General features: G+C 44.4%; 1 protein-coding gene across 3 annotated transcripts; it reads left to right on the forward strand.

Annotated features, from left to right (window-relative positions):
• The first annotated feature begins 33 nt into the window (after positions 1 to 33).
• On the forward strand, positions 34 to 14,041 carry LOC137789482 (katanin-interacting protein). Of its 3 annotated transcripts, none has more exons than XM_068583123.1 (29): positions 34 to 152; positions 678 to 795; positions 2,178 to 2,266; positions 2,530 to 2,705; positions 3,137 to 3,249; positions 3,350 to 3,451; positions 3,600 to 3,749; positions 4,002 to 4,242; positions 4,521 to 4,652; positions 4,762 to 4,913; positions 5,194 to 5,300; positions 5,779 to 5,875; positions 5,985 to 6,194; positions 6,554 to 6,691; positions 7,380 to 8,232; positions 9,210 to 9,977; positions 10,076 to 10,284; positions 10,460 to 10,538; positions 10,628 to 10,805; positions 11,020 to 11,185; positions 11,330 to 11,496; positions 11,586 to 11,650; positions 12,156 to 12,266; positions 12,378 to 12,517; positions 12,609 to 12,710; positions 12,805 to 12,965; positions 13,330 to 13,356; positions 13,676 to 13,761; positions 13,875 to 14,041. In XM_068583123.1, exons 2-29 carry the CDS (start codon positions 784 to 786, stop codon positions 13,931 to 13,933), a joined length of 4,890 nt encoding a protein of 1,629 aa, XP_068439224.1. In that variant the 5' UTR covers positions 34 to 152; positions 678 to 783; the 3' UTR covers positions 13,934 to 14,041. The 3 variants fall into 3 exon arrangements, with proteins under 3 accessions (XP_068439224.1, XP_068439225.1, XP_068439227.1); XM_068583124.1 differs by having other exon boundaries at positions 2,181 to 2,266; XM_068583126.1 differs by lacking the exon at positions 13,330 to 13,356.
• The last annotated feature ends 376 nt before the right edge of the window (positions 14,042 to 14,417 follow it).

The raw sequence follows: 14,417 nt of genomic DNA on the forward strand, positions 1-14,417 counted from the left end.
GCGTGGGGGCGTGTCTAACACCGCCGCGCCTCTCCCCATTGGTGGACAGCTATCCTGGTTACTAACCAACACTACTGACTGGGCACATGAGAAAACACAGGAAAACTCGTTAATTTCAAAGCTAATGTCGAACAAAGTGTAGTTTAAAGACAGTAAGTAGATTCATAATATTTATACGAATTAGAATAGCATGTGTCCGAGAACAGGAGAGCACACACGCCCGTTTGTTGTGTCATTTAATGTGTTTAATACTTGCTAAGGCTAACTAGTGAGTCTGTTTGTTATTAGCGTCGATGCTAACTGCTTGCTAACGTTGCTTCTGCCACGAGCAGGACATAATTAGTGCAATAAACCGTTAACCCGTTAGCCAGGTTTGTAATGTTAACATTAAGAAATGTCAAGCGTGTTCGCTTTTCATGTCATACAAATTAATACGATGAGCAAACGGTACCACACATCTGTAAATGCCCTGCACGAAACGTCAGGTTAACGTAACTCAAGCTAAAACTTGGTTATAATAAGATGGGTAAATAGCTCGGAAATAGCGGGCATTGTGTGTTTTGTTCTGCCGAGTTGTCCGGCGGGGTGGGGCGACATTTTCAACGAACTGCATTCAAGGACATTTATGTTTCATGTCACAGGTAACCTTGGGTCTCTCATCTGTGTTCCCTCTGCAGTGGCAATCAAACTCAACACAGATTCCAATGATCTCTTTGGAGGATCACCGACCCGCTGCACAATATGGGATAGGATTATGTGAGCAGCACTGTCTGTAGCCACACAATGGACAACGAGGTAAGCTTCTCATCTGCACTGTCAGTGTCACATTCGCATCATCTGTCATATTACTCGACATGAGACACTATGAAGAAGCTCTCTGGTTTTTAAGGCAATAAAAGCTGCAATGCATGACCTATTAAACAGCAGTGGTCTCTGTTTCTCTATTTTCTGTCACTAACAAGTACTTTCTATTCTTCCTTCAATTTTCTTTGCTTCTCTTCTGATATTGACAGATGCTGTAGCCTAGTTGACTTGTAGAAACTAAGTAAGGGCTTTCTGGTTTCTTTGCTCGTCTTGCATGATCATTTGTAAAAAAATAAAAAAAAACAGGTGGCATGAGCTGTAGCTAGGTGACTGTGTTATGCAGACAACTGATGCTCCTCCCCAAGACACACACATCTGTCAAATGTACCACTGGCTTTGGGTAAAGGCCAACATTTATAAGCCTGAAGCAGGCAGACATCTGTTGTTTTAACATATTGTCAATGCTACTTTCTTTCTTTGGAAGGACGATCCTTTATGTATCATGCAAAGACACGTGATTGCAAGAGACAGTATAGTAGCTCTTGTTCCAGCCACTGTGTACGCGCCGTAGTGCTCACATCTAATGAGTACAGGGTAGCAAGTAGAGCATGAATTTGACATGGCATGGATTCATAAGAGTGTTGAGAGCATCTCCACAGGGAACTTGGTTAATGCTTAGTCAGTGCTTTTTGCTGTGTTCACTATTCGCCAACCTAAACTCAAAATTGAAAGCCTGATCTGAATATTGTCATGATCCAGAACATCCATGTATTGCAGTGTCCACACATATCTTATTTTATATACTTATCTCATCTTATACTTATCTAGTCTTATATACTTATCTTATACGTATCTTACCTTATATACTAAATAAAGCCAGAGCTAGAGTCAAATCAAATGGCTATTCAGCAGAAAAATACAAGGGTGAATGCATATGGACTACAACAAATATTTAAGTTTGCAACAATGTTAAAATAGCGATTGACTGACACTGAATGAAGCTCTTTTGATCCTTCAAATTTGACCCCACAGACCTAACTACATTGCAAGTTACATAAATACGTTTTGTCTTATCTGTTATATAATGTTACCATCTTGACACATTGCATTAGCATTTATGTTTGCTTAAGAAGCCTGGAGGAGCAGGTTGTTTGCTTACAGTGATGTACAGAATAAAGTGGTTCTTGAATGTAGTCTGTGATTGTGAGTACTAGTGCACCAAAGTATTGTGTATGCGATCTGTTATTCCTCAAATAGCTGATGCAGGCTTTTCTGACTCTGCATTGAGTGTGTGTGTGTCTGTCTGTCTGTGTGTGTGTGTGTGTGTGTGTGTGTGTGTGTGTGTGTGTGTCCTCATGCTGGCGTTCTTTAAGGAGAGTAAGAAGTGCCAAGGAGAGAAGCTAGCCTCTGCTGTGGACGACACCCTGGATGAATATTTAATTGCCCTCCAGCACAAAAACAGGTGAAGTGTGAGCACAGGCTGCTGGGGAGAGACAGATTAGTTTTCACAGAGGAGATATGGAACTCCTCCATGACTTTGCACTGATTGGCTCCTTGCTTTGAGATACACTAAATTACTGTATGAAATGTGGGAGAGTGGAGGCCAGAATAGCTTAAAAATGTTTGGCGGCCTCCTGTGAGTCCTCAATCTTGCAAGATCTTAACCATCTCAAACATGTGATACACTGTTGGTCATAATAGTCACCTGTTCCCACTACTCCTCAGGATCCTAAAGCGCCTTAAAGTCAAAGACTCCAGGGAGATTGAGTTGGAACAGCTTGAGCAAGGTTTTTCCATTTATCTTAACGGAGCCAATGCTGAAGCCAATAGGAAGCAGCCCAAGAGCTCCAACCAGAAGTGTGTCACCTCCTCACCTGCTTTGAGACCTACTCGTACAGCAGGTAGGTTGCTGCTGGACTACAATAAACCTAAAGACACTCAAAAGTAACAAGCTTATATAGGACTATTCTTTTTTCCGTTCTTTATTGTGCAGAGAGAAATATTGTTCTCGAGCATGCAATCCTTTTTACACTGCAGCAGAAAAAGCGCCATCTCATACTCATATTTCTCATATTTTGGTTGCTTCTGTCATCTTCAAACCATATGGAGCATGAGTTAATAGCCACCACTCCTCAGCTATTAGTTTCTTATGGTATGATCCCGTGCCCAGTCCCAGTGAATAAATGATAGTGGCAGTTGTAGCTGGCAGCCCGTTCTTCCCTTGTGTGCCGTGTGTACCATCTGCGTATGTGACTGCGTGTTCCTTCTCCACCGAGGCAATAGTCTGCAGCAAGCTGCTCATGTTCCTTTCTGTGCTGCTACTCATCGTCAGATGTCTGTCGAAGCGCCCACCAGTTAACTGAAGACAGCCGTAATCTAGAGCAGATCCACAGGAAGAGGAGCCACACTGCCCCAGAAAAAGTCCAGAGGAAAGAATGGGTGCAGGTAGGGGTTTCTTATTACTTAACATATTTTATCCTTGATTGTCGTGCATCAAAAATATTTTCCTATGAAAGTACACATTTAATATTTCCTCTTTATGCAGGATTCTGTCAGAATTCGAACCGAGGAAGGACCATGTTTGCAGATCTGTCCAGAAAAGCGCTACTCTGAGGATTTTGAGCCATATGAAAGCGTAGACATGGAGGTAAAGTCAAGACATAACAATGCCTACTAAGCCTGTGTGGGTGTTTTTTTTAGGGGAGGGGCTGTGTGTCAGATGCAGCTGTCTGTTCCACTTAGCAGCTCGCTGTCTCTGACATTTCCCCTTTCTTTAATCACCTTGTTTCATACAGAGCTCCAGTCCACGCCCGCCTCGTAGTCCCTGCTCCCCAAGGGACACCTGCAAGGTGTCGCACTCCTTCAGCTCCAGGCATGAGAGCCAAGGAGGCCAAGCAAATCAGGAGCACAATGAGAAGGTACTTCTTAATCTCGAGGAAGTGAAGGTGAGCAGAAGAAGAAATATATCCATAGTTTTTTTTTTCATCTTGTCATGAGACCATGAGATGTAGTGAATCATCTAAATGTGTTTCCTTGCCCCTGGGTGGGAATTTATGAGGTTTCTTCGGTGGTAGTCGCACAAATCAAGGGAATGCTTAAGCTGTCAGCATGCATGTGTGTACATTCATGTCTGTTGGTTGTCAAACTGATCACTGTGTCCATGGACGCATGCGTAAACGCTGACCTTTGCAAACTAGGTTCTGCGTCGGAGCCTGGAGGTTAGCATGCGGCGAAGCAACCGCGGCTCGGCGGGGGAGGAGTCTGACGATGAGTGGGTGGAAGAGCAGATTGAGAGGGAGGAGAGCACTGAGAGTCTGGATGAACTGGGGCTGCCTCTGTCGTCCTCCAAGTCCTCTTCCAACCCTGGGCCCAGCGGCTCCCATAGCCATTTTGACTCAGCAAACCTCATTGTGCTAGACTTTGGACTCTCAACTAAAGGTAGGCTTTAGCATCCACTTTCATATGTACATTTGTATGGATTTTTGGAGTGAGTCTTAATTTCCCAGAGTGGTTCCATCTCCATATCTGCTTCATCAGCACTGGCTTGTACACATGGAGAATAGACAAGAATGTTTGTGCCCAGTTCTAGTGTGAGCAAGTGTGAGCAAGTGTTATACACCAGCTCATGGCCCTTACATGCCTGCAAACTAACAATATCACAATATGTATTACTAATATGAAAATATCCTCTGTTTTGATTTTCTGCATTATTCCAGGTCGTAAGATTGAGCGCTCTCTGTCTGCTAAAAGGAAAGAACACACTGACACCTTTATACCCACCAAGCCTATGTTGGTGAAGAGCAAAACATTAGATAGGCCACCTTCCAAAGAAAGCTGGGATGGTCAGAGTAAGTCTTTTCCAAGATTTTCTAATTTGGAAAAAAACTCCATCAGGCGCATCTGTTAGATAGCATGGCTCATGATTGTGGTTTAAAAGATGTGTGCTTCTTGTTTAAGGGCCAAGAAGTCGGGTGGAGAGGCCACTATCGGCAGCCAGAAAGACTTCTGTTGAGGAGCCAGACCCAGAGGAGATGGCATGCAGGGTGCGCCAGGCCATCCAGAGAGAAAACAACCATTTGCAGAGTCCTGAGCACTTCAACCGCAACACGGTCTGCCTGCCCCACACTGTCCATGTCCCACCACCACTCTATTTAGGCCACTAATTATTACAACCCATTTTGTTCTCTGTTAACACATGTTTTTTATGCTCATTTAGAGGCACTATACATACTTTTACGGCCTGATATTGCTGCCCACCCAAAATTCTGCACTTGCACTGTATGCATGATCTAAATAGAGTGATAGTGCTGTGGTTTATGCTTTACATCTTAACGCCGCCCCTTAAGCTTTTGTATCTCTGACTCTTCTTTGTTGCTTCCTCTTTTCCAGGGCAGGGGAAACCAGATAATGAATGGCTTAGTGCACCGCAACAGCCACAACAAGGATGAGAGCAGTGTCACTGTGGCCATGCAGAGAATTACGCTTATGGGCCCCGGGTACGCTGACAGCATATTGCACCTAGATACACGGTTGTTATGGTGACAACGCACGTCAGTAAGGCTGTAAAGTCATCAGTGTAGCATGAAAGCATGGTCTGCTAGTTAGCTAGCTAATTACTATGCTACGATGGTTCCAGAAAATGAGCCGAACAAAGATGTATAATATCTATCTGGCGATAACAATGTGCTGCCATGCTACACTGTGCATGCGTGTGTGGATGAAGGAGAAAGTTGTTCAATTTAAATTGAGATGAACTTTCTTGGACAAAAGTCATCCAGCATTTAAAAAAGACCAATCGACGAAACAAATCTTTGTCAACTCAGACCAAAACAACCGAATAGTCGTCGGACGACCCTACAGAAAAGGGTGTTGTGTGAAGAAATATTTCTCAGCGTTGTCAGGTCTCATCATTCATTTGAAGGTCAGGCAACAGATACAAAGCTGTGGAGATGAGGATGTCATCCTTTTGTTCAGGCAACAAGAGAAACTGCTGAAAGCCTTGGAGAAACTTGAAGCAGGACCCAACTACACCGTACCTCAGAGTGTCACAACCGACTATAGCAAGCAGCCGGTGAGTCAGAAACACTGTCTCGCAGAATTTATAATCCTAACACCACACTGGGTGTGATAGACACATAAGTGAACCAAGGCACATGTTTGTTTTTTTTAAATCGTTGCAGATAAGGATGTCCTCGGATGATTTCACCCCTGCATTATATGTTACCATGGAGATCCTTTCAAACTGGGGAAACGCTTTGCAGGTTGGGCTGACGGAGTTGCAGTTCTTCTGCCTCAGAAACAAGAAGCTGTATGTGTCTCCTCATGATCTAGACATCCGAAACGCTGACTACCCTGGGAATCTGGGGGCACTTGTCAATGGAAAGGTGAAGGTGAGCCGCTGCTCATTTTGCTATAGTCATCACATTTGCAAATTATCTTTGGATGAAATTAAAGGTACAGTCAATCCTTTTCCTGCACCCACAGACATTTAGTAGACAGACAATAGCAGGATTGCACATTAATTATGTCTCCGTTCCATTTCATTGTCCCAGTAGGCCCTGACCATAAACAAGCATGCACGATAACAGGGCTTGAAGCATGAATAACTAAATAGGACGCTGCGATCATTTTACATCCGTCTGTTGTGTAAAAGGCATATTGCGTACAAGTTTTTGGTTGCTCCAAGCATTGTGCAAGTCATTACATGAACAGCATTTGCTGATTTTTGTCTATTCTCTTGGGTTGACAGACCACCAAAGAGCGTCACATGTGGACGTGTCCACTCCGCCCCCCCATCCAGCTCTACTTCATCATCAGGAACACCGAGCGCTCCCCAGACTTTGGAATATCTCGCATAAATATCTGGAACTACAATAGAAGCCTCAATGTATGTGCTTTTTGGTTTTTTGTTTATGTTGGATTACAGATTATAAGAAGTGGAAATTTGTTCAACAGAAAAGCAATCTGTTCCTCAGCTTTTGATTTATCCATCGCTCAAGTGCAGAGATTATTCATTTTGCTGTCTGTAGATCTAGAGCCCATAAATCCAACATGCTGGTGTGTTGTCACTAGAAAGCCGGCAAATGTATTGGCGTGGTTCCGTCTTTGGGGGTGGTTCTCTTTTAACATTGGCTGGCTGTGCTGCCAGTCACACTGTCCAAATGTGGAACAGTGAGAGATTAGCCCCAGAGGATTAGTGTTGGGGGAAACGTGCGCTTCTTCCTCTCAACCTCACTGCTGTTCATACAGAGCTACAAATACCCCGTCGTATATCTTTCTATGTTACCACAGCTATCTAAAGTTACATGCTGTCTTGAACCTGGAAGGTAAGCAGCTGTTGGTGGGGAATAGGTTATTCGTGAACCTAAATGTATAGTAGTTTACTGTTCTGGGGATTGCACAGATTTGAGTTGGGATTTAGCCACAACTTCCTATCTGTGAGAGTGCTAATTATTGTTAACTTGGAGAACCCTAACTCTGCATGTAAGAAATAGGTAAATGTATGAATTGCATGTTCATCAAATGCTTTTTTAACCTGTATATTCAGGTAAATTTAAGTTCTGTTTCTTTTTTAGGATCTGGACATTGGTGCACGGCATATAAAGCTGTACCTTAACAGCACATTGGTGTTTGAAGGTGAGCTGGAGAAGGGCTGCGGCAACCAGGTCTTTGACTACAGCACCACAATTGACCTTCAGGATTTCCAGGTTTCAGACTCCTTGTTTTCCAGCCCTGTGTCTTCAGGACACAATCTACGGGGGACCAGCCCCCAGCACCATGAAGACAGGAAGGGTGGGGAGGGCAGCAGCATCCAGCACCACCACAGTTGGAATCAGCAGCTGTCAGACGCAGGCCAGGCTATGATAGACATGCAGGAGAAACCACATACACTGCTACCACCCATCACTCCTTCACCAGTGGGGGTTTCATCCTCTGCTCGTCGCTCCTCCACCCAGAGAAACTCTTTTGACCTGTCTGTTTCAGAGGAGCCTCTCTCTCTCAGGCAGCATGTCGAGCAGCCTGCACCCATGGGTCAGACGGTCACCACCCAGCCATCATCCTCACGGGTGGCCCCACAGTGGCTGCAGCCCCTGAACAGAGGCTCTCCAGAGGGATGTGAGGCCAGCAGGGAGAGGCCCCGATGGCTGGTGCCTCAGCACTCTGCAGAGCCCAAATCTCCTTCAGCCTCGTCATCTTCAATGCTCCCGGAGCTGCCGTGTAACCCTGGCCGAGTGTGTAGGGTGATCGAGGGGACAGCAAATGGGGGTCAGTGGAAGGCTGACTCTTTGGATTTGAGCTGCGACCTGCTGGAGGAGCAAAAGCCAGACAGGCCCATCAGCGGACGCAGGAGCTCATTTCGAAACAGTGCAGTCACTGCGAGGCAGACGGAAGAGCAGCATCATAAAGCTACTGCACTGTCAAACACAGGTAGGAACGTTGAAATGTATGACAACGAAACACAAAGGAACACCTTTTATATGTGATCATTTCAACTTTGTGCTTTATTGTTTGCTGTATTTCACCAATTAGGGCACTCACAGGTTATTACAAGTCTGCATTCAATGTAATAATCTCTTAAAATGATAACATATTTATTATTAATTATCTATTAGTAACTCCCAAACAAGGAATCGGAAGAGAGACTTATCAGATAGTTTGTCAGTATTCTTTAGCCAAATGGCTTTAGCTTAAGGCTTTGCATTTTTGTTTTCACAATTTATTTTATGAGTACTGTGCTTGTGGTTGTGGCGTTTGTGCTGTGTGAAGATTGTCATTCTCTCTGCTGCTGATTTACTTTTGTCATATTATAATTTTTTAAAGGTGCAATGTGCACGATGCAACCGCGTGCTAAGTTGGTTAGCCATTAGTGAGTTAGATATGTACTACACTCTAACAGCTTCACATCCCGTTAATAATATGAACTACATTTCTGGCCATATCTTACACATTGCACCTTCTAACTGATGAAAAAATGTTCTCATTAAAATTTCAAGAAAACTGACATCTCTTTAAATCTCTTTCTGAAGGTAAATACAATGTGGAAAAGAGCAGATTGTCATATTACACAACACACTCCAACTATAATCCTGCAATCTGCCAGTCTATAACTAATTGATTTAAGAGCTGTTTTTAGATCCATGCAAGTACTCAAACTTTCAAATGTACAATCTAGTTATATCTTTCTCTTGCTTGTGAACATATTTTAAAACCAGGGAACCGTTAAATATACGATCTTAATTTCTATGGGCTCCTTCATTAAATGTGTACCTAGAGAAAGAGAGGAGATGTTTAGTGTATGACATGTTATTTGATACACGTAAAGGCAGTTTAGCGTCCTAAAAGGATTATCTTCATTCTCGTGGCATGTTTATAATAAATAACATAAATCTTTGTGTATTCTCCAGAGGAGCCAATGTCATTGGTGAACACAAGCAGGAGGCAGTACACCGCTCGGGGCCAGCTGCACAGCCAACAGGATGACACTCTCATGGAGTCCTGGGACTCTCTTACTAAATTCAACCAATTCCAACGCGGACGCATCTCCAACATGGGCTTCGAAGGGGACATCTTAGATGAGTTCCTCCAGCGACAGAGCCAGGGTCCACCCACAGTCCCAGTCAACCTCTCCACAGCACCCAGGAGCTCCCACGCCCCCTTCACCGCGCAGGGGGCATTGTGTGAAGGCCTCGATGATGATCAATCCATGGAGCGGGAGGACGAGTTTGAGATCCCTGTGCTGCCGCAGGGCCAGAGGCTGGTCCTAAACATCCTCTCCACCTGGGGCGATCGCCACTACGTGGGCCTCAACAGCCTCGAGGTGTTCAGTTCCAGTGGAGTGCCCCTACGACCTGCTCACATCCGCGCTGACCCACCAGACATCAACATTCTCCCTGCATACGGCAAAGATCCACGCGTGGTCACGAACTTGATTGATGGCGTTAATCGTACCCAGGATGACATGCATCTTTGGCTAGCGCCGTTCACCCCTGGTCGTAGCCACACCATCTTCTTGGACTTTGGTGCTCCGTACCAGGTGGCCATGATCCGTGTGTGGAACTACAACAAGTCACGCATTCACTCCTTCCGAGGGGTGAAGGAGGTGGAAATGCTGTTGGATGGGAGGTGCATCTTCAGGGGCGAGATTGCCAAGGCTTCTGGCACCTTGTCTGGAGGTAGCTGAACACAACAGCCTCACACGTTCTTTATGTTCCTTTGTGTGTTACTTTTGATCAACTCTTCATTTTTTTTTCTCATACTGCTGCCACTTCAGAGCTGGACCAGTTTGGTGACACCATTCTGTTTACGACTGATGATGAGATCCTGGAGGCTATGTCTCGTTATGATGAAACCTTCCTCAGTGAAGGTGAGGGTCCTGAGAGCCTGGCAGCGGAGGAAGAGCTGCAGAGGCCACGCACCGCTGATGGAGAGGGAGAGGAAAGACCCTTCACACAGGCTGGCTTCAGAGAGGAAGACCTACAAGTAAGCACAGGCCTTATCAGCAGTGGGTGCATGTTTTTTTTGCTAACTAAACAAAGAGGAACTGCTAGTGTTTGGTAAGACAGTATAACAGGCATCAAGAGTAAATTAGTCTTCACAACATCAACAATTTAGTGTCACACTGTTATAAATTTAATGTGTTTACATATTGTTTCAGTTAAAACTCCACCTCAACCCCTCTGTGAATCAGTCTGAAGACAACATGGAGCTTATTCCTGGGATGTACACTGGAAAGTGTGAGTAGATAATGAGCATCCTGTCATCACATGATTGGGTCTCTGTTTGTTGTTTGGATACTTATACATGCTGCCTCCCTCCTCTCCAGGCCTTAGACTAGAGCTGGTGTTGACCTGGGGGGACTCCCACTACATGGGCCTGACGGGTTTGGAGGTGGTGGGGAAGGACGGAGAGAGTTTACCTCTAGACCTCAGCATGATGGCTGCCTCTCCCAGAGACCTGAATGACCTGCCTGAGTATGACTGCGACCTGCGCACGCTTGATAAGTACGCCTGACACTATGCAGAGAATGTACAATACACTGTGTGTGTTTTTTTTTAATGTTCTGTAATCTGTACCGTAGAATAACCTGTATTTTTGAGAATTATTATTCTCATTTTTACCAGTTTCCTCCCTCTACTCTGAGTATGAATACATTATATGTCACTCACTTGTGTGTCTTGACTGGTGCAGTCGTCAATGTCTGTTTTCTTTACCCAGGCTTATAGATGGCCTTAACATTACCACTGATGACCAGCACATGTGGCTGATCCCTTTCTCCTACGGAGAGCCACACACCTTGAACATGACATTCAACAAGGTCCAGACAATCGCTGGACTTCGTATCTGGAACTACAACAAGTCCCCTGAGGACTCTTACAGAGGGGTGAGAACCTTTTCTGTCAGGCATAAATTACTTGATTGTGTCAGTTGCTTCAGGTGGAGCCAGAGATCAATGAATGTGTTTGGAGGGCATGGATTAGTTATTAGTTTCTATTCAGGAGACTATAATAAAACATATTTGGTTCAGGTGAAGGTGATCCACATGTTCATGGACGACGTTGCCATTTCCCCAACGGAGGGATTCATAATCAGGAAGGGACCAGGCAACTGTCACTTTGACTTTGCCCAGGAGATCCTCTTCATAGACTTCCTCCAGACGCCCACCGACAACAAGAGTGTGGAGGACTTCCACAAGTAGGAGCCGTACATTTCATTTGCACAAACTGCTATTTCATGAAGATTTTCTTTTAATGCACTTACTTATTTTCAATGTTGTCGCTCAGAGGACGCTCTAAGAAACAAGAACAGGCCAGCATGGACTATGAAGCGCCCATCATGCCTTGTGGATGTATCCTAATAAAATCATTCGCAGATGGGTTTGATACCTAATTACTCTATATGCAACTTTGTGCAAGAGTAACACCTGGCTTACAGCCCATTGGCGCTTTAATGATAATTACTTTTCTTTTATGCTAAATATGATTGTGGCAGCCGTCATTGATTCACGGAAAATGGAGGATCTGTTCTGATGTTTGTTAAAGATGAAGGCTGTGTCCGAAATCACTCCATCATTCACTACTCTGTTTGTATAGTGGGATTTCTGACCATTATAAAATAATCAACAAAGTAGTGCACACTTTCATGGTCACTACTTTTTGAAAGAAAAAAAAACATTTTATCCTTGTTTTTTTGATTGAAGTTTTTGAGTCAAATTCAGATACTCCTTAGAATAGTGGAGGGTAAATACAGTGCGCTATATGTTATATAGTGAATGACTTTGCACACAGCCCTGAGTGTGTGCTGCACATGGGGTTTCATGTTGTATGTTATATTCCTTGACCTTCACCCATCAGTCATCTTTCAGCTGCAGCTGTTAACAACCTGGGGAGACCCGTACTACATCGGCCTCAACGCCCTTGAATTTTATGACCAAAACCACGAGAAGATCAGTCTCAGTGACAACAGTATCCTTTCTTATGAGTTTATGTGTCTTATGTATTGACCTTCATTCATCTGTCTCCACAAACATAAAATCTGTAAATGAGTATAAACTCCCTCAACATTCTGTCCATCAGACATCGCTGCTTTTCCAGACAGTGTGAACGTACTGGACAATGTGAGCGGTGATGTGAGGACTCCGGATAAATTAATAGATGGAGTCAACAGTACCCACGATGGAAGGTGTATGTGGTTGGCCCCGGTGCTTCCTGGACTGGTGAGGATATCTGAGAGGGAGAGCATTCAGTTAACACTTATGGAGGAGAGTTTTCCACATTTGTGTAAGTGCATCGATTGTTTCCACATAGGTAAACCGTGTGTACGTCGTCTTCGATCAGCCAGTGACGGTATCCATGATCAAATTGTGGAACTACTCAAAGACACCACAACGGGGAGTAAAGGAGTTTGGGGTAAGCCTCTCTGTCTGCTGTGAGATGAGCGATCACTTTATTTTTACATGTGTTACCTTCAAGCACCAATTCCCATGTCCCTCTGTGTCAACAGTTACTGGTGGACGACCTCCTGGTGTATAACGGCATCTTGGACAGTGTAAGCCATGTGGCACGGGGCATTCTGCCCACCTGCGATCCAGTGGTGCCCTACCACACCATCCTGTTCACAGACGATGCCTACATTGCACACCGTGAGAAGAACACCGTCATCAGGTACCCCGTACTTTTAGGATCTAGATAAATGATCAACTACTTGGTTTCATGGTTAATTGGTTGTACAATGCCTTTTCCAAAGAACTACAGCATCCGCATATCTCCCAAAAAGTGTCTTGTATGTTGCCTTTCAGTGTTGTTGTTAATTGTATACCTAAATTAGGCTTTTTCCTGAAGTTTGCATGTAGCGTTCAGCGCCAAATGGTCATATAAAGACTGGAAATTACTTAATTCAAGACTATTTGATACTCAATTTAAACTCTAAAATAGAGAAACTGATGGATTGACAAAGACGGGTAAATTCAACCTCATTGTCCCGAGTGGTGACTTGTTTTGAACACAGATGTGCTCTTCTTCACTTCAGCCCCCGTGGCAGCAGACACCACCAACAGTAAGTAAGAGAGCCTGTGAAGCCCCGTGTCAGCACCTCCTTGTGGTCAATCCCTGTAATGAAGATTCCTCCAGTGACCTCAGATGTCCCCCAGCCATCCCACACCCCCCCTACCATGCACTTGACTTGTGATGCCCCGGTCCTTTCTCCCTCCTTTCTCACCTCTCTCGCTCCATCTTTGGGCTCAAGGCCTGGAGCTGCTGGCTTCAAGCTTTGTTACCAGTCAGCCGTCCGTTTTGTTTTGTTCCAGTTTTCATAGGTGCAGCCAATTTTTGCTGACGTGTATCTGCTGTGTCTTCATTTTTTCGCTGTGTTGCAGTAATTATGTGGAGGACCAGGATGTGAAGATGACCAATGAGAATCAGATAGTCCATCACAACAGGAAGAAGCAGACAGCAGACCCAGGTGAGTCAGGGGAACAACTGGAACAACCATGTCAATCATTCATCAGTAAATTAACCAAGTCATATTTCTGTGTACTAATTCTTAACTAAAAGCTTTGTTCTGCCTTGTTGAAGCTCTTCGGCCTAAAACCTGCATGACTGACCGTGGGAAACATGGAAAGAGGAGGTACTGACCGACAGAAAGCAGAACTGAAACGGAGGAACTAAGACTGACTGTTCGAGCAAACTTTTCAGTGGTTTGGCTTTTGACAACTTTAAGTCACATAAAGACCCAAAGCAGCCTTGGTGTGTCATGGTGGCTTGTCAGTGTCTCACATGGCCCACACTGAAGAAAACAACTTGCACAGTTAAACGTGGCTTTGTGCACAAACACACACACCCACAGGATTCCACTTTATGGTTGGATCACTTCGCTTTCCACACCCAGACACTTTATCCTGAACATGTACTGTATGGCTGCCCCAGTTGTCCCTCCCACAGTGCCAGGATGAACCTGCAAGACTGCATTTTATCAGTCTTTTATCGTGCCTATTCTTAACACTATATCTGTGGCTGCTACTTGTGACTTTTGTGCTGCATATTTAAATATGTAAAAGCTTTTTAAAGCTTGTGGTGTGCAAATACTTAAAAATTAAAAGTAAAAAAGAAGCTCCAAGG

This window comes from Clinocottus analis, unplaced genomic scaffold (genome assembly GCF_023055335.1).
Source record: "Clinocottus analis isolate CAN_PGR_092001 unplaced genomic scaffold, fCliAna1.0.p SCAF_19, whole genome shotgun sequence".
Lineage (NCBI taxonomy): Eukaryota > Metazoa > Chordata > Actinopteri > Perciformes > Cottidae > Clinocottus > Clinocottus analis.

Excerpts from the sequence above, each read along its gene's own strand:
- LOC137789482 (XM_068583123.1), top strand. Across the intron at positions 2,267-2,529 it reads GCCCTCCAGCACAAAAACAG|GATCCTAAAGCGCCTTAAAG; the intron begins GTGAAGTGTGAG and ends ACTACTCCTCAG. Across the intron at positions 8,233-9,209 it reads TACTGCACTGTCAAACACAG|AGGAGCCAATGTCATTGGTG; the intron begins GTAGGAACGTTG and ends TGTATTCTCCAG.